At 43.9% G+C, this 20,801-nt stretch overlaps 1 protein-coding gene across 2 annotated transcripts in view; it reads right to left on the minus strand.

Moving 5' to 3' along the window:
• Positions 1 to 20,801, minus strand: part of SPMIP8 (sperm microtubule inner protein 8) — a 314,131-nt gene that overhangs the window by 290,291 nt on the left and 3,039 nt on the right. Inside the window, exon 2 of one of the 2 annotated variants that reach the window (XM_078668396.1) lies at positions 4,894 to 5,181. In XM_078668396.1, the coding sequence (XP_078524522.1) occupies positions 4,894 to 5,098 (205 nt within the window). In that variant the 5' untranslated portion in view covers positions 5,099 to 5,181. The remainder of the gene's footprint in view (positions 1 to 4,893; positions 5,182 to 20,801) is intronic. The other variant, XM_078668395.1, reaches the window with a different exon arrangement.

Here is a 20,801-nt window from a genome sequence, read left to right on the forward strand (position 1 = left end):
ATTTCACAACATTAAACGTAGTGTGACTGCTACAGTGGAGGTTCAGTTTGCAGTAAGCTCTACAGACTTCACCTAGATTCCCTGACTTTGTGTTCATGTCATCGGCACATCTGAAGAATAAAGTGGATTATTTTTTAAAAGAGACCACGGCCACCTGGGTGTCTCAGTTCTACCTGAAGGCAGTGATTTGAAAGCAGGGTTCAGCATTTTATAATGATGGTAGTTCTTGTTGGAACTTGGGACTCCTGATTTAGAGAGAGTATTACATCACTGCATAACTTTAGATGGAACTGGAAGATAGCAGACAAAAGGAGCTTATCACTAAATTTGTGGCAAAGAAGAGGACCATCAGGATGGGCGGCTTCAGAAAATACACTTTTCGGATCTGAGATTGGCCAATTGAAAGCATTGGCAAGGTATCTATTTTTCTAGATCCTGAGGCCACCAAGACATTTCTTGCATTAGTGAAGGTGGCTCGAAATAGAGCTCCACCCTGAAATGCCTGAGATATACTGGATTTGTCCTACTGATCTCCAGTGGGATATGAACTGAACCCTTCTTAAGTGAAGGCCGGAGATGTTATGTTAATATCTATAGTGCACTAATCACCCGAGAGGTGATACAGTCTATATTTTGTATCATCACCCTGCAGCTATGTTTAGCGGTTCATAAAGGTTGATGACATTGACGTCAGTTAACTAGACTTTGTGTTTCTTTTTTCCGCCTCGAACCCCGAAGATTAACCAGAATTATCTTTTGGTAGGAGAGAGTTGCAATAGTTACTAGACAAAGCAAGATAATACATGTTTAAATTAGTTTCCAGTGAGATCTCAGGTAAAAAAGATGCTCTCTGCACTATAGATGTTTTCAATTTCTTAACTGTATATCATGTGTTTCTGATCTGTGGTGAATAACTGCGATTTAAACCTAAAACTATGGCCCTCAACACAATTGAGTGGAATGGACATGTGAAGTACAATGCTCAGAAGGTGTCAAAATATTCAAGATGCACATCTTAGTTACAGGATTGAGCTCATATGAAATTTGAGTTGGCTTACACAACAGCTATAGAGAATAGAATGCTAGTCAAGAGTAAGTTGACATTTTGGTCCTTGTAGATCCAAATAAAGTATTTAGTAATATTACCCACAATTTTGTAACATAAACAGGAAGATTTCATGAGAAACTACAGAGCGCAAACATAGCCATGGTGAATAAATCATGAAATAATAAATTATAAAGAATCCTTAGTGAATTATAAAAACATCAATTATTGAATAAATTGCAGAGCTTTCCTTCATCTTTTGGGAACTTCTCTCAAACGTCTATACCTAGTTAAGTCGCTATTCCCACAGCGTGAACGACTCAGTCATTTGTGAACGTAGTCAAGCATGGACTGGCTTACCAATTAGTAGAGGTTTGGCAGAGAGATAGAGAAGCACGTCTGTTATGTCAGTAATGGGTGTCGAATATTACTGACAATCTGTAAATAAAATGTGTATAATAAATAGGATTCTGTAACACCTGTATATTCGCATGTCTCTAAATTTCTTTGTAATCGGAGACTTGTGACCCACCCAGTCTCCAAATATAAAGAAAAGACATCAGAACTTGACTATTATAAGTGATTACACAATGCCTGTTGCCAGCAGCCTGCTAAAAGGCTGGTGAGGTCACGGCGCATAATTGAAGCAGCTGTTTAGCAACTAAAACTGAATGATGCTTTTCTTTCTTCTGGTCAATTTTTCAAGCTTGCAATATCAAACACAGATAACCTGGTTATTTTTGGTTTTCCTTATATAGTTTGGGAAGAGCTAGAATATTTCTGCAGGTTTATACACATTCTGAGCTACTGCAACTTTTCACTTATTTAAAAAAACTGACTTGAATTGAACTGTTTCTAATATCTGTGTGCAAAAAATATCTAACAGGATTTTGATGTGTTTAATTTTGCACTAGAAGTTTTATTTGTATCCTTTATGTTTACAAACATGCTTCTTTTTTCATATGAAAGAGCTACGCACCAACATTTTAAGTGATTTGTGGGAAAGGTGATGTGGTGACCATGTATTATATGGGATAAAGTACACCCTGGTGTACACAATAAGGATATCGCATATCACCTCAGAGTTCCGTACCCGTATAAAGGAACTCAGTCTTTGGTCTTGTTCTTTTATTTGGTTATGGAACTCCTTTGTGACTTCCAATATCCTTATAATGTACGGCAGGAGGTACTTTATCTCTTATATAATTAATGTACTGACAGCATCTGAACCCTGTGCTTCACACTATATTTGTACTGTCATTTTATAACTATAATTGTATGTGGAATAAATGCGTGGTTTGGGCACGTTTAAAGACTTTTTGTTTTGCGAAGCAGTGATTGAGTAGTTGACACTCTGGGCTTAACAATGAAGCTCCCACTATTACCTTGATATTTTAGGTCATTGGCCAAGCCTGTGTATGGAATTTATTCAGCACCAGATAGTCTTGTAAATCTATGGGGTTATCGTTCCCTCGATAAGAATTTGTTTTAGCATAATTGGTCACCATGGCTTTCTTTGTGCGCAGTATATTTTTCACCAACACCTCTGGTCTATGTCGCAGTATTGTGGGTAATATTACTATACTTGTATACCATATTTATGATGCCCACTGTCCTCCTTTCTAAGGATAAACATGTTATCTTGCCAATGGCAGCTAAGTATACAAGTGCACACAGCATTCTGAGAGCCACTAGCTATACAATATGTGTTCATTTCTGTAAAGAACAATTGTATAATGAATAAGGAAGTTACCATCTAGACACAGTACTTCTCGACAAACTTTCACTCCCTTGTTTGGTTTTCCGTACTCTAATTGTATGTGGAATACATGCATGTTTTGAGCACTCTTCAAGATTTTTTGTTTTGTGAACCCACATTTTTTTACAACATAACTGCTAAGGAGATGGAGTGAGACACTGAATGTGAGGGATTTCTCTAAATCAGCTGAACTTGCTTGCAGTCATTATCCCTAGGGATCCTTTGTTCCCTGTTGTAACGATGGACAGACTCCTGAGGGGGTATCGGGTTCCCCTATGATTCTAACTGTACTAAGCAGTCCATCGTAGCCGAGTCAACAGCCATCTCTCCCATGTTTCCGCTGTCCCCAGCAGCGAGCTGCTCATCAGACATGGTGACTCTGAGAAGTCCTTCCCACCCTCGACCAGGAAACGCTTAGCCAAGAGCTGAGCTTCCACTGCATGTCCCAGACAAACTAGCTCTTAGTATCAACTAACCACAACCCAGGCACTCGTAAGAAACAACCCATTAAGAATTTGCGCTGCCATCCCCATGTCGAACAGGTCTTCACCATATCCACCACCTCATGTCATAGGATCTTTGATACTGACCAATGAGGGCAGCAGATCCCTCCTCACAGCACCTCCCAGCTGTAAAGAGCTGTAACACCTGCTCCCACCCGCTGAACATCTCCTCTCGCCTCCTCCCTTATTATGGATCTCTAATTTGCCTCTCCCATGGTTTGTTGTATTTCAGCAACACCTTTCATGATTTTTCCACTGCTCCCTCTGCAGTGGACATGAGGTTGGCTTCTCTTGCTACCTCCCCCCTTCTCAGCTTCAGCGCTCCCACTCTCACCTATTCTCCCTGTACGCGCCTCAGGGGTAGAAAGAGGTTCAGTCCACGAGCATCAAGAGACAACCTGTGCAATATTGAGGTTGAGAAACACCCTCTGCTGAGCTCCGTGGTTTACAGCCATCCTGTGCTATGTGTTCACTAGGGATACCACTTTTGTATGAGGCCAGAAGGGTCCTTGTGGTAGAAGTGTTAAGACACTGTGTGTGTAGGAAGCGTGAGGGACATATCCTGCTGTATGAAGATTAACAGATGACTTGTGCTTTGGAGGGAGGGTTGAAAGACACTCTTCTGTATGGTAATCTGTTCTGTGTATGAACTGCGAGACATCATGTGATGTAAGCGGGTTGCAATCTATTCTGTGCTGTGAAAGATCGGATGTTCTGTAATGGAAATGTTTGGGGGTTTTTGGAGGTATGCGTCGTGTTTTTGTTTGCTGGGGGCTGCTGAACTTACGTAGGTGGGCTGCACTGTGCAGCCAGGTGGAATTTAAGGAATTGGAATAGCCCAATCTGCTCTAAATGGTGTTTACTGCAGATTTACCTGTATGTTTGAGGGCGAGTTAATCCACTCTCCAACAGGGAAGCACTTCTGTAGAAATGGTTTGAGTGTCCTAAGCTTGCAGTGGTTGTTCAAAGACAAATTTCTTTTGTCTAGTGATATCCGCAAGGAGGGAGGTGCGATCGGCCTTAGCTGGTGCTGCGGTGGTCCTGTGGGGTGGTGGTGTCTTGTGGATTGGAAGTCAGGTATGCATTTTTGTGTCTACAAGTAGTTATAAAGTTGAAGAGGCTGAAGGACCAGGCCGGGAGTTCCTACTGAGACGTGACCTGTGCCACGTGCCTGCAGCTTTTGCTAAGGAAGGAAGAGGTGTGTCTTGGTTGAGTTCTGCTAGTGTCTGTATATAGGAGGAGACTATATAAGGCTGATGATGGTGAGGTGATAGTACCTGAGGGAAGAGACTGTAGAAAAAACCTTCTATAACCCGGTGACATGTGTAACTACCTATGTGCTTACTTGATGGAAGACAGTAAGGAAGATTGTTTTACATACTTGTGGATAGTGGTCACTTTCATACAAATAATCATCGCTCTAAAGTTTCTGTTCATTTTCCCCCCCACCACCTGTCTCCTACAACCTTTTAGAATACCTCACCCTCTGCTTTTCTCTTTCTACACACCACCATCTTTCCTTGGTCTCTCTTCTGCTCTCCTCACTATTTGACTCATTCTTCAAGGACCATATTAGCCTGTCTTACCTTTCGTGCAGCAGGTGGTGGTTCTTGAGTGCTCGTCACTAAGTTTTCCAGCCAGGGTATCACCTTCCATTTGTCGTATGGTGGGCAGGCGCGGGTGGTACATCACCTCTTTCACCCCAGCGAGCATGTGAGTCTTGCACTTGGGCTGTAGTTTTTCCCTGCCTCCCCACTGTCCCCATCTCCCATCCACCTGGTATTCAGCCATCTTTGCAGATCACCCAAAGTGATGGATTCTCCTTTCTCCAGTGATCAGCTGTCCCGATATTATGGCGTCCTGACTCCTGGGCTCTATAAAAAAGAACAAAATGTGCTACTGCGAGATTGAATCATTCAGAGTGCACAGGGCAGCTTCTGTTTACAGGCAAGTTGGCCCTCTCACACACAGCCTTCATAAGAGGTCATCCTGTTATGACATCACAGAATGCCTAGGCACAGCTGCAGCACTTGGCACAAGCGGAAGAAGAGTCCATCTTGGTCTCCCAAGAAATTTCAAACAAGGTGGTAGGAAGACATTTTGAAAACAGCTGTGTGTCTTGAACAAAAGGGGTCTCTTACCAAAGAGATTGGATAATGTAGGAAAGAGCGTAAGAGGAGGAAAGAGGAAGGAGTATGCTGGGACGAAGGTGGTGGAAAAGGGGAGGAGCTTGCATGAGATTGGAGAGAATATGTTAATTCAGCAGTAAGATGGAAAACACAGCCGGACAGTTACAGTAACATCAAATCTCCTAAACCCAGTCACCGTTAGGATTCTCCTTTGTTTCCTCTGTCTTGAATTATCCTTAGACTCGAGCACCACCCAGTCACAAGTCCATTCACTCTACTAAGGTGAAAGAACAGCGTCATGTCCATTTCAATAAAGCTTTAATGATTTTTAGAAGCACTTTAGGAACTTCGGTTTGAATTTTATTTTTGAGGACACCAGTTTTTGAATATCAAGTCAAGTCAAAACCACTTTATTCGATTTAGTTAAAAATCATAAAAGCATGCTACAATCAAGAACAATTTACAGAAGCATTAAAATTCATACAGTGGAAATTCATTATATATACAAAATTTAAAACAAAGCATTAAAATATTTACAAAATAAAATTACCATATGTACGAACAATTTAACCTCTAGCTTGAACCCCAATATTACATTTTCATTCTCCTCCTCCTAATCCTAACAGCAGCAACAAGATAGTTGGCCACACTAAACATAATCAAGGGTGATTCTAACAGTTTTTGAATATGTGATATTTGGCCAGGAATACCGCTGAATGTAGACACGGGCGAAATAGCTGCCATCAGAAGAAGGGGTGATGTTCTCGTGATATTATTGAATCAGGGAATCAAGTCTAAACGGTTAAGGGAAACGTACTAGAGGAAAGGCTTTACAAGGCTTCAGTATTAACTTTCAAATTCGGAATTGTGCGAGTGAAACGTGTTTGAGAGCTGTCTATGGCTGACATGGTGACACATGCACCAAAGTTGTTTAGGAAAGTGGCCCTTTTGCATGGTTACCCCCCCTTTTTTTGCCTGATTCTAATGCGCTTTGACTGAATGTGCACTGGGTTCCTGCTAACCAAGTTCCCAGTGCCTGTTTTTTTCCCCAAAACTGTGCCTTTGTTTCCACAATTGGCACACCTCTGGCCTACATAAAAGTCCTTTGTAAAAGGTAACAGTGGTACCAAGCGCCTTGTGACTAGAGAGAGACTCTTAGGGCTACAGCATGCATTATGCCACCCTAAGGGACCCCTCACCCATCACAGGCATACTGCCACAGCAGCATGCGTGTTTTGGTGCAGACAAAAGTGAAGAGTCGACGTGCCAGGTCTACCAGCACTGCAAGCATAGGTAAGTCACCTCTACAGCAGACCTTACAGCCCTGAGGCAGGGTGCACTATACCTCTTGTGAGGGTATAACTGCATGAGCAGATATAGCCCTATAGTGTCTAAGTCTATTCTTAGACATTATAAGTGTGTGGTGAAGCCATACTGAGTACATGGGCCGGGAGCTTGTCAATACAAATTCAACAGCTCCATGATTGATTCACACAGTCCCAAGAAGTTTGGTACTAAACATCTCAGATTAATGAGCCCACACTGATGCCAGTGTTTGATTAATTAATACATGCACTCAGAGGACACCTCAGAGGTGCCCACTGAAAACCTACCAAACCACTAGTGTGTGCCTGACTGGTCTGCACCAGCCTGCCACTTCTACAAATGTTGCTGAGCCCTGACGTGGGAGACTTTTGTTCTTGTGGGTCAGAAACAAAGCCAGCTCTAGGTGGAAGTGCCTCACACCTACTCCCAAGCACAAACAGTATTGAAAGGCGGTGAGCCTCAGAGGCTCCCTGTCCTTTATTATGCTGACCAGGGCCTCTCGAGCTAATGGAGATGTCCACCACCCTGATCAAGCCCCACTTTTTGGCGGCAAAATCGGCAGGAAAATTAGTAAGAGGAAGAGGTGTCTCTCCTCTCAGCCAGGGCCACCCCTAAGGTGTCCTGAGCTGGTGACCCCTCCTTTGAGAATTCACCATATTGTTTTGGAGGAATCTAGCGATATGTCCCGTTCCCAAAGGGGGTGGACATACAAAGGATGTAGTTACCCTAAAGGTAAGTAGCCCATTGGCTATACTACCTTCCAGCTCCTGTAACATCCCGAAATGGAGTATTTAGGGGCAACCCTGAAGACAGGGTTTGTGAGTAAAGTACTTACCTGTGAAATTGCATTCTTGTTTTCCACCCATAGGATTACATTTCTCAGTTTATTTATTTATTTATTTATTACACGAAGTATGTATTTTTCTTGACCTGCAAAGTACTGCTATTTCTAAAAACTGTGTTTATCTTTCTGGATGGAAGTCCTGCACTAAGTATTCATTTACTGCATTGAAAAGTATTGCGAGTTTGAAAACTTTTTTTTTTGTCAAATCTGTTTTTATTGTTTTAAGCTTACACTTGACATCCCAAGCATCACATATAGAAGCTCACAGTAATGTACAGGTTATTCGGAAGTGCATTAGCGCACAGCCACATTATTTTACATGCGTCCGAACTTTACTGTGAACGGAACAATATGTGCTCACCCAGGAGCTAACTGTGCTACTTTTCGCTAGTCCTGATGCAGTCTCTGAAGCTACCATTGAGGACCGGTGTGTTAACCTCACAATAGTCTATGCGGTCCGGTGCCGACCCTACATCTTGGGCATGCAAACAGATGATATATATATGTAACTAGAAACAATAACAGTGGCTGCAGAAACCATAAGCACATTTTAACTCCCTCACCCTGCCATCCAGAAATACCTCCTGAGGTTTAATGACGTGGACCTCGCAGAGACAAATCCATTCTGGTCAGCATGGACTAAGTGGGATACCACCGGCGCTAACCGTTCCGCCAGCACTTTTGCAAGGATCTTATAAGCCACGTTAAGCATCGCCAGGGGTCTATATGAGCCTAGTGTCATAGGGTCCCTGTCGGGTTTAGGCAGATAGACCAGGAACGCCTCCAGCATGGAAGGGGGCAACGATCCCTCCTCCACTGCTGCATTATATAACCTATGAAGTAGTGGCACCAGGGATTCACAGTAAGCTTTATAGTACTCAGCAGGCAAGCCATCCGGTCCCGGGGTTTTCCCAGATGCCATTGACTGGATCTCCTCCCCAATTTCCTCTAATGAGAGAGGCCCATTACGCATCTCTTTCTGCTCCTCGGTGGCCGTGGGCAAATGGATAGAGTCCAAGAATTCCTCTAGGAGGTGACTGGGGCCAATTCCCTAGGCCCTATATAGCTGTTTATAATGATCTGTTAGGGCACGATGGATTTCGCGCTGCGTATACACCAGCATTCCGCCTGCTGTGCGGAGTGCTCCTATCGGGGCAAAGCGCCCCTCTTGTCTTATCACCAAGCCAGTAGGCGGCCCGCTCTATCTGCTTTGGCGTGCGTTCTGGCCGTGTGCGTCGCGTAGTTGTGGCATCTCAACCACTCCAAAAGCTCTGTGTGTTGGGTGCAGAGGTCCCCCAGCCTGTGTGAGTGCCTACCCCCTCCCTCCCATTCCCGCTCATAGTGCAATAGCCCAGCTTCTAGGTGCGCAAGGGGGGCTGAGAGCGTCCTGCGTATGTTCCACGTGGCCCCCAAGCAGTGCCCCCGAACAGCCACTTTTTGGGTGTCCCACTCTACCATTGCAAGCAAGTTTGAAAACTTCTTACCTGCAACTTCATTTCTTTGGTTCTAGTAATAAAAATAACAAAGTAATGTTTTTACAAACCATTAATCTCGGATTAAGTCATTGAGTGTATTTAGTAGCAGAGCCCCCAACAGCTGAGGGTCATAAAATAAGACTTGTCATTGGGTGTTAGGTGGAGGGAGAAAGGTTGCCTAGAGTCAGGAGGAACATAAATACATTTTCAAAGTACTACACTGAGCTGCCAGTTAGCAGGATTTATGGGGACAAAATTAACAACAGGATTCAAACAAACACAGAGAAAGCCAATATTTTTGTCTTTTGTATCATGCATACAAGAAGTGCTCAACATACAAGGACACGCACATTCAAGCAAACAAAAACTGTTTCAAGTTCTTTGCATACAAATCCAACTCACCTAGCCACACAGGCAACACACACATAGGTATGCAAGCAACACACAAAAGCAAAGGCCAACAATTTATATTCAGGCAACCCTGCGAAGATCCTTTTGCTTGCTGGGACATTAAACCCATATTTATAACTGTAAAAATCAAAAATATAGGTCCCACAATGCAAACCTCTGTTGGCCAAAAAACTAGAACTGGTTGAGGGTGTTACTCATGATTTCGTTCATTTGCAGCTATGCTTATGAATACATGCTTATATAGATCGATTAGTAGAGGATTCAAAAAATATGTCAATTAAAAAAATATGTCAATGTGGTCTTTAAGATGTCAATTTACCTTGCTTTGTGTTGCTGCTTTTAAGTGATTTCATATGTTTTTAATGTTGAAAAACCCCTTACTAATTAAATGTTTGTCTGTTTGGTGTCCAGCTTTATCAACAAAATGTTTGTCTTAGGAACTTTACTTAGGTTTGTAATGAGAACACTTGTTGTTAAATTTCTTACCAGACAAGTAGTCCCTGCGATAAGACTTTTCGACGAAGGATACTAATTACAATAAGACACTGCGGTAATATTTGTACTGAAAACACAGATGTCCTTCAAGTGCATACCTGATCATAAAAAAAATGATTTTTATCAGTGCCCAGTCATGGCCCGTGCAGGTAACAGTGTTGTGGGGGGGTTTCGACAGACAAAGAGGGAAAATTAAATATTTATTTAATTTTCCCTCTTGGTCGTCTGTCGAATCCCCCCCAAACCCGGTCCCACCGCTCTTACCTGCACAGGTCGCGGCTACAAGTGCCACCATTGCAAATATCAGATGGAGCGTTTTTGCCAGGAGAAAATGAATTAAAGTCATGATGCTTTTATTCCTCACCCACAAATCCAACAGTTTTTTTGTTTTTGCTTTTTGTTTTGTTTTTTGTTTATTGCCATTTCATGAAAACAACAAAGGACACATGATGTCCAACATTTAGGCAGATGGGCCTCATACAACTGAACTGCATTAGTACACTCCGTATCCAATAGAAGAATTCTTGACAGGCATTTTACGTCTCACCTAGTCCCTGATACATCGGTTTTTACTCTGACTGTTCATCTTCTCCTGACAGGTAGCCCACTAAATAGTGCCAATAGTCTTTAGGTCGTGTTCGCAGTGGCAATTCTTCTTCATACAGTTTTAGATTGTCTTTACAGTATACCATATCACTGATCCACTGTTTCGTTCGCTGCATTTTCTTACCCCCCCAACATATCGCTATAAGTCTCTTCGCTAGCAATAGCGCCAGTACACAGAATTTACGTTTTTTTGCTGTCATATTTTGTATTATATTTAGAAGACATACTCGCATAGTGCATTGTATCTCAATTCCTACCATTTTACTCAGCAGCTTCGTTACCTCTAGCCAGAATCTGGCTATATCTCCACAGTACCACGCCATGTGTACAAAATCTGCGTCACCCATCCCTCATCTTTGGCACCTCGAGTCCTTCCGCAATCCATACTTATGTAACCTTAGAAGCGTGTGGTATGTCTGGTGTAAGTACCTGATATGTATAAGCTTAAGGTTACCATTCAGTGGTAATACACCAGTAATCATGCCAGCCGCGCACCACTCCTCTTCCGATAGCGGCGTGTCCAGGCTAGTATCCCATCGTTGAATCGCTTTATCTGCAGTGGCTCCTATTTCTGCCTGCAGAGATGTGTAGAGCCTAGATACGAGATGCTTGTGATTGGCCGATGTAATGAGCATTTGCAGTGTTTGCAGTGTGTTAGGTTCAGCAGGGTAGGTATGGTAGTGTGTTTGCAAGGCACGCAGTAGTCTATAGTACGTGAATCTGAATAGCAATGACTGATTTTGTATATAGTCCAGATCTTCTAGTTTTTTAATTGTCCCCTCCTGGTACAGATCTCCTATGTTGTCCAGACCTACTTGTCGGAGCAGTTCCATACCCACTGCTTCCTGTGTAACCGAGAGGGCAGGGTGATAATGGAGCGGCATTGCTGGTGCGTAAATCGGTTGTTTACCCACTTTTTTTGCTATCTCCTGCCATGCTGCCGACGTAGCATCTATTGTGTTAATGTCTTTTTTATGCAATGCCGGTCGCACATGCGTCAACACCGCAGTCAGTGGAACAGGAAGTGCATCCCCCTCCTCCACTGCCACATGTGTCATGTAGGGAGTAGGGTGGTACCAATAATGCGCATATTGCGCCTGCGCGCTTAGGTAATATAGTAGAAAATCAGGAACTTTAAACCCTCCTTTTGCGTATGGCAATGTTAGAGTGTGTAGATCTATTCTAGCTGTTTTATTTGCCCAGATCAGTTTTAAGGTAATTGATTTTATCTCCTGGAAGACTGGTGTCGGCGGTTTGATCGGTATATTATTAAAGAGGTACAGTAGTTTTGGCAACAGCACCATTTTTACTATGGCTATTCTGTCTGCCATGGACAACGGCAATTGTATCCACCGATCTATTTTCTTCACTAGCCCATCTATCACTCTGCCGTAATTTGTACGAATCACAACTTCAGGATCTCTGTGAAACCAGACCCCTAGGTATCGCACTGGATCAGTTTGCCAGTCAAGGGGGTAATCAAGTTGGAAGGGAAGAGTGCCATCAGTGAGGGGTATTATCGTGGACTTCAACCAGTTAATGTTAAGTCCAGAATGATATCCAAATTTAACGAATTCTCTCAATAGTGGGTTTAAGTTGTCTTTTGGGTCTTTTACATACAATAATACATCATCCGCATATAGCGATATGTGAAGCGGTCTTTGGGGGAATTGCAGTGCTGATTGTTTATATTCCTGTCTAATTTTACACGCCAAAGGTTCTATGGCTATGGCAAACAGCAGGGGTGACAGTGGGCACCCCTGCAGCGTTCCCCTCCCGATTGTTATCGGTTCTGAGACATAGTTGTTGATTCTAATTCTCGCCAGTGGTTTAGTATAGAGGAGTGCTATCCATTGTAGGAACATTAACGGGAAGCCCATTCTGCGTAAAATGGCGTGCAAGTAAGTCCAGGCAATAGTGTCAAACGCTTTTGCTGCGTCTAACAGTACCGCTGCTGCTTTTGTCTTCGGGGATAAATAGTGGGCTAGTGCAAATAGGGTTCTTGTGTTATGGGATGTCGATCTAGTGGGGATGAATCCCGCCTGATCTGGCAGGATCAACCTTGACATTAATACTTGCAGTCATGCCGCTAATAGTTTAGACAGTATCTTGGAGTCCACATTGATTAGAGAAAGCGGCCTGTATGAGTCACATGCTTCCGGGTCCTTATCAGGCTTCAATAGTGCAATAATTAACGCTTCTCTCAGGGAGGATGGTAGTTCACCCTTCTCATGTGCATTCCCCAGCATAGCTACCATGTGTGGGGCTAGTAGGTCCACAAACGCTTTATAAAACTCCCCGGTGAAACCATCTGGCCCTGGCGCTTTACCATTAGGCAATGTTTTTATTATCTCTGTCACCTCTTCTACTGTCACCGGTTGGGATAGAAATTGTCTTTGTGCGTCTGATAACCACACCAGCGCTATTGTATCACAGTAGTTATCTATTTCGTCCGCCGTGGCAGTCTTGTCGGCCTCGTATAGTTTACCAAATGTACGTTGGAATGCCTCCAGTATACCTTTTGTGTCATGTCGTCTCACCCCTCCAGCATCATTCACTGCCTCCACTACTTGTGTTGGTTTCTGCCCACATATCCTAGCTGCTAGTGTCGCACCCGGTCTCCCCGTTTCTCCGTATTTTCTCGCCACCTGTCGTTTGTGCGTGTACGTTCATTCCGTTTCCGCACGTTGTTGATACTCTATAAGTTCGAGCCTAATTTTACCCAGTATAGACGTGTCTTGCGTTTCGGCATATTCTAGTTCGAGTTTCCTGATGTCAGCCTCTTTGTTCTCCAATTGTTGTCGCAAGTCTTTTAAGATGCCCGCATTAGTGCTAATACAGACCCCTCTGATTGTGGCCTTAAAAGCTTCCCACAGGAGGCCAGCATCTTTTGTCGTGGCTTCAATAATTTCGAAATACTCCGATATTGCCCTACTTATCGTGTCTCTGTAGCATTCATCCTGTAGTGCTTTCCCATTAAAGCGCCAGTGGAACGGGGGGCGTACATAGTCAGGTATTGTTAGCGTGAGGTGTACCGGGTTATGATCAGATAGTGTCCTTGGGAGGTGTTCTACCTTTTCCAACCATTGTAACACTTCCGTCGACCCAATCCAATAGTCTATTCTAGACCAGCTATTAAAGGCCGCAGTTGTGTGTGTGGCCTCCTGTCTGTTTGGGTATGTTATTCGCCACAAATCTTTTAGATTCCTATCTAGCATAATATCTTGTAGTGTGCGCAACGCCCTCTTGTGTGTCTCCACCGAGTTCTTGGATCTATCTACTTCCTCATTTAATGCCATGTTAAAGTCACCACCCCACAGTAGCGGGGCATCTGGATGCTCGGATAAGCTCGTCCAGAGAGTGGTAAAAAACTGTGGATCGTCTGTGTTTGGCGCATATATGCTCAGCAGTGTCACCCTATGTCCCCTCAGTGTGCCTGTGACGATGACATATCTCCCCTCAGCATCCGTATGTACGTGTTCCCTTTTAAATTGTACTCCACGACGTATCGATATAATTACCCCTCTAGAATAGGATGAGTATGCAGCACTATATGTGGTTTCTTCCCATCTATGCCCAACTCGTGTTTGCGTATGTGGATCTATGTGTGTCTCTTGTAAGTATGCTATGTCTATATGCAATCGTGTCAAATATGCTATCACTTGCCGTATCTTCTTAGGGTTGTTTAAGCCACGTACATTCCAGGATAATAGTCTTAAATTCTTGACGTGTCTATCCATCCTTATACCTAATGCACACAATTAGTATCTGCATTGCTTTAAGTACAGTCTTTGACATATCTAGTGATGTATTGAAGCCGTCTTTCACATAGATTAATCCGCAAATCACATGGAATCTGGCAGTGTTTCTCAAATACAGTTCTGTAAACCAACTGTCCCCAACTCTCCCCCCCCCCTCCCCCCACCCACTTTAGCACCCCAATCATGCCAAAGCCATACCCTGAGTGTAACCAAAACTAACAGTGTACCATAATGGGGGGACACCCGGGGGGAAGGGGGGGGGGGGGGGTCCGCTCGGGTCACACGACCGCATCCAACATAGTGGATGTGGCCAGAGTATTTTGCAATGTTCAGGTGCTTCCGCTTAGAGTATATGCAGCTACTTTTATACACAGGCGCACACCTCAAGCCTGCTTTGCATTACCGCCTGTGTATCTCTCGTGCGACACAACACAAATAGTCGAACACCTATGTACTACTCCTACCAGGAGTCGCCCATGTTTTATATACAGACACTGTGAGCATTCAGGTAGCATATAGTTCGATTGTGATCATTTGCAAGCCACCATGCCGGCCCATATATGGTAACACACTGTTCCAGCGTTTCTTACAAAATGCGTGCACCATATACCAACATATCGCTCTGTACTCACCAACCATAAGTACAGTGCACCCAAACGCCAGCAGTCCAATATATCTTTCTCCGGCGTCTCGGCACGTATTGCTAATTCACCAGTAAACTTAGTTGTCCGTGCACTGAATGTGGCATGCTGTACAGTCCGCAATTGCTTCCTCTGCCATTCACACGGCTTAGTTTGTATGTACACCCATTGTCTACTACACAGCTCATCAATACCTTGTAGGCGTCAGATATCGAACCGCATCGATTCCATTGTAGCTAATCCGAGTCTTGGTTTTGCTCCTGTCGCCGTTGGTACCGTCTTAGAAGATTCAGTCTTTTAATATAAGTGTGCGCTTCCTGCAGGGTTTGACATATCGTCGACTTACCATCATTAGTGATTTTTAATCTCGCCGGGTACAGCATCGCATATGGTATGTTAATTTCTCTCAGTTTTTGTTTCGCTGATGCGAATTCTTTTCGTGCCAGCTGTACATTGATGGTGAAATCCGGGTAAAATTGCAGCTTGTTACCTTGGTGTTCAATCTCTTGTTTCTCCCTCGCTATCTTCAGTATCATGTCGCAATCTCTGTAATTGAGCAGCCGCGCTACTATCGGGCGCGGAGGAGCCCCTGGTTTCGGTGCCCTGTGCGCTCGCTCAATGATAAACACTGTGGATGGTTGGTCCTTACCAAAGATCGATGTCAGCAGATCCTCCACATAAGTCTCCATCTTTCCAGTGTTGGTGGATTCAGGAACCCCTGCTATGCGTATATTATTTCTTCGGGACCTCGCTTCCAACTCTTCCGACTTATTTTTGATAACTTCTAGTACTTTGTCCATTTCTGTGCATTTCTGCGTCGTTGCGTGCGACTCATCTTCCACCGCTGACAGTCGTGTCTCTGCTTCCTCTAGCCGCTCTCCGTGTTTATCAAGCTTTGCCGCCATGTTGTCGACACGTTGCGTGATGGAGTCTAGCTTACTGTGTACATCCTGTAGGCTTTTATGAATGGCTCTGAGCGTTACTTCCATGGTATTCTGTGTCTCAGCGTCCGTGTCCATATCCACATCTGGTGGCGCTGTGGCTCCTTTAGTGCTTTTCTTGTTGTCGAAGGGTAGTTTCGATTGCACCTTCTCTGGTTTACCCATTTTTCTCTGAGCGGGAGCTCCAGCCGCCACTTCACCTCCTGCGTCTTCTGTAGAGGGTGCGCCTAGCAATTATGTGCACACTCAGCCGGTAATGCCCTACGCCAGTTCTGTAGTGCACCAGCAGTTGTCCTCCTCGTCAATCGTGCACAGCCGTGTACTAATATGCTGCATGCAGTCGCCTGACGCGTATTCTCAATGTACAACACGTTTCAGGTGCGCCCCTGCAGAATTCACAGCGTACTTCCTCCGTGTCCGTGCACTCTTGTGCAGGCACTGCCCTGATCGTGCCCCGCACTGGAGTTACCTCCGTAATGGTAGCCACTGAGCCAGAGGTCGATTACAGACGCTTTGCTGAGTTCGCACCTTTCCTGCGTTGTATCGCGTAGAGAGCTTCCTTCAGCCCCGTTATTACCATCCAATGGCCGGTATTCTCACACTGAGTGCCGAATTGTCTTTTGCTCCAGCACGCTATCGGGCTGCTCCTTTACAGTCCGCCTTTTTTCAGTTAGCGGGCACTCGGTTCGCACCGTGTTTCATCTGTCTGTGGGTGCCGCCATCTTGCGCGCTTGGCTATGCACTAGTATCGCCGAGTTTCGCGCCTATATGCCCCACCTCACAAATAACAGGATCCAACTTTACACATCTCAGATCGCAATACGAGTGAAGGTGATCGCTATGGTAACGCTACTTAAGTCATTCTCCTACGGCCATTGCATGCAGGACAGTGCCCCACAACGTGCACATTACCGAACGGAGCCGCCTAGACTGTGCCGTTTTGTTAATAGGTATATCGTCATCCACACACCAACGTCAAATACCGCCACTGGTTCGCCGTACGCTTACCACCATCTGTGCGGATCTGTAGTTCATGGTGTACAGCGTATCTCCACGTCGGCAGTTAGCTTCGATAGCGCTTGTCTCTCCCGGCTTTCACTGAGCCGCCATTTTGACTGTCGCTGTTTACTCGCTTCGCCGGCTGTCTAAGGCGTTTTCTGTAGGAGTACCACTTCTTTGAGCAACCCACTCAGCACAAACTGCTCCTCACACCTTCCGATTCATCGCAGCTGCTTTTCCGGCATCGTTCGCACCAATTACACGCAATTTGGTCCCGTTATTGTCTCTGGCCGGCGGAGCTGTCTTAGCAGGCAGCCATTCCGCTGTGCGCCCTCTAGCGCCCCCCTCAAATCCAACAGTTACACAAAGCATACATGATTCCATTATTCTAATATCTTCAAGGGAATTGGTAAGTGGGATTCACAATAACAAACGTAAAAAAAGGCATGGGATAGCCATATTACTAGGAGTGCAGTAGCAAACCTGAAGACTTTTAACAGCATTTAGTATCATAACTGGTATAGAAATGAACAGACTGGACAGGTCTGGTGGTCCTTACCTACTCTTGAAATATAAACACCATGAAAACTTTTAATAAAGAGCATTGGTAAATGCAGTAGGTTTTGCCTACGTGATTAATAATAAGCTGTTTTTTGTTGTAAGTTGTAGCTTGCTGAGTAGTTGTACAATATAAGTTACAGAAAGTCTGTTACAGTGTTATGACTTATTTATGTACAAAAATGCAATATAGTGTGCTGTTACTAGTGGTATAATGAGGGTAAGTAATAGCAACATTTTGAAAAATGAAGTGAAAGATGGAAATAATAGGAGTATTTGATGTAATAGCAATATAATGTTTTTAGAGGAGTTCCGACAACTTTTGGACCCCGCGCAATTGCACTTGCTGCACCATTCAAATCATGCCCCTAGTGCCTGCAAGATAAATGAATTCGTGACTGCCTGTTTAGTAGTAAAATATAGTAGTATTTGGTGTTTAGAGGAGTTATGACAACAATTTGCCCCGGTACGGCCTAGCACACTGGCCGACCCTTGCTGCTGGTGCTCCCATCACACATTGGGGCATACTCGGGCCCCTCCAAGCCCAAGAATCTCTCTTCCCGCACAATCTTTCAGGTCTCACAGAGCCCATATCAGCCAGCTCGACACTCCAGCCCAGGTATCTCTCTCCCAGCCGAACTTTCCATGTCTCACGGAGCCCACATTTGCCAGCCCAACAATCTATCTTTCTTTAATTGGAACCGCGACTGATTTTAGTAACATTTTGGGGCTGGGACACCACTACTTCTAACCTTGCCAGTCTGGACGCACTAAAGGAACACCATTTTCCACAGGTAGTGACTCGCATACAGGGCTACCATAAAGACATAACGAATCCAATACTTTGTACTTTCTGCCCACTCCTTGAGCAGAATCTCCCTCAGAGTGAGATGGTTCCGTCATCCCTCGCCCATCTCAGTTTTGAATTTTTATGAAATTTAAGATTCTTTCCATCATAAGGCAGACAAACTGTGATTCATCTTGCTATAAATGTGATTCGTTGCAGATTATAGACACATACCAAAACAATTGCTGTCCATATCCTGACTTACGAACGTATCTAGTGACAGTACAATTAACATTTGGACCCAGTGCCATTGCACCTGCTGCTCCATTCAAATCGTGACCCTACTGCCTGTAATGTAACTGCACTTGTAACTACCTGCTTAGTAGTAAAATATTGCAATATTTGGTGTTTAGAGGGGTTCCAAGAGCTTTGGGCCCTGGTGTCACTACACCTGAAGCACAATTGAAATCATAGCCCTAGTTCCTGCTAGATAACTACACTTGTGACTGCCTGTTTAGTAGTAAAATGTAGCAATATTCTGTGTTTAGTGGGGTCTCTAGAGCTTTTGTCCCCAGTGCAACTGCACCTGCTGCACCATTCAAATCAAGTCGCTTTTAACTGCAAGATACCTGCAATTGTGGCTTCCTGTATAGTAATAAAATATAGCAATATTAGAGGAGGAGTTCTGACAACTTTTGGTCCCGGTGCCACTGCACCTGCTGCACCATTCAAATCGTGACCCTGTTGTCTGCAAGGTAACTGTACTTGTGTCTGCCTGTTTAATAGTAAAATATAGCAATAGTAGGTGTTTAGTGGGGTGCCTAGAGCATTTGGTCCTGGTGTTACTGTACCTGCTGCACCATTCAAATCATTACCCTATTGCCTGCTTGATGAATGTACTTGTGACAGTCTTGTTTACTAGTAAAATTAAGAAATAATCTGGGTTTGGTGGGGTCCCTAGAGCTTTAGACCCTGGTGTCACTGCAAGTGCTGCACCATTGAAATCATGACCCTTGTGCCTGCATGGTAACTGCACTTGTGACTGCCTATTTAGTAGTTAAATATAACAATATTAGTGTTTAGAGGAGTTCTGACAACTTTTGGCCCTAGTGCCACTGCACCTGCAGCACCAATGAAATCATAGTCCTAGTTCCTGCTAGATAACTGTACTTGTGACTGCCTGTTTAGTAATAAACGTTAGAAATAATCTGGGTTTAGTGGGGTCCTTAGAGCTTTAGGCCCCAGAGCCACTGCACCTACTTCACCATTCAAATCACGTCCCTTTTAACTGCAAGGTAACTGCAATTGTGACTGCCTATTTAGTAGTTAAATATAGCAATATTTGGTGTTTAGTGGTTATGACAACTTTTGGCCCCGGTGCCACTGCACCTACTGCACCATTTAAATCAAGCCCTTTTTAACTGCAAGGTAACTGCAAGTGTAACAGCCTGTATAATTGTAAAATATAGCAATATTACTTGTTTAGAGCAGTTCTTACAACTTTTGGCTATGGTGTCACTGCACCTGCTACACCATTCAAATCATGACCCCGTTGTCTGCCAAATAGCTGCACTTGTGACGGTCTTATTTCGTAGCTGGGGTTCCTAGAGCTTTTGGTCCTGGTGTCACTGTACATGCTGAACCATTGAAATTGTGACCCTGTTGTGTTCAAGGTAACTGAAAGTGTGACAGCTTGTTTAGAAGTCAAACAATGCAATATTATGTGTTTAGAGGAGTTCTGACAACTCTCGTTCCGTTGCTAATGCACCTGCGGCACCATTCAAATCAGGACCCTGTTATCTGCAAGGTAACTGCACTTGTGACAACCTGTTTAGTAGTAAAATATAGCATAGCTCTTGTATATTAACTTTATTTTAACGTCCAATATTTATTACATTTAGAATTGAATTTGCTCATTATGACCAAATAGATTACGTTGAAACAATCGGATAATGCTAACAAAGTGCAAAAAAAAGGTACTGAGGCATGAATAGGAAATACCACAAATGCTCTAAGGCTAAAGCTTCTGCTAAGTAATAAAAAAGTAAGTAAGCATACTGTTAGAAGCGGTCTGCCTTTTCCGTGGGAAGAGATGTTATCTTGACAGTGAATGGGACTAGTAGAGGTATGGTAAACGTGTGCAGCCAGGGGAAGTTGAGAAAAAAATAGTTCCACAGAAAAGGGAATGAACACAGTCATTCGGTCCTGGGTACTAATATGAGCCTAGACAAAAGAAAAGTAGGGGGGGGTGTATAGGGGTTAGTTTACCGACCCCGACATCTCATAACCCAACCTATTTCAAACAAAAATACAAGAGATGTCTGGTCACATGAATGTGTGCTGTTCTGCAACTAAAGACACAAAGGGATCATGAGACAACAACATGAAATTACATGAGCCCCCTTTAAGATATATTAAATACAAGAGATTTCACAAGCACAGCGCAAGCACTGTGCAGGAAACCTAAAATGGAAAATGTTGAATCCAAAAACGGTAAGACTTTTCCTTTATAGAAGAGAAT

Source organism: Lissotriton helveticus, chromosome 12 (assembly GCF_964261635.1).
Source record: "Lissotriton helveticus chromosome 12, aLisHel1.1, whole genome shotgun sequence".
NCBI classification, from domain to species: Eukaryota; Metazoa; Chordata; class Amphibia; order Caudata; family Salamandridae; genus Lissotriton; species Lissotriton helveticus.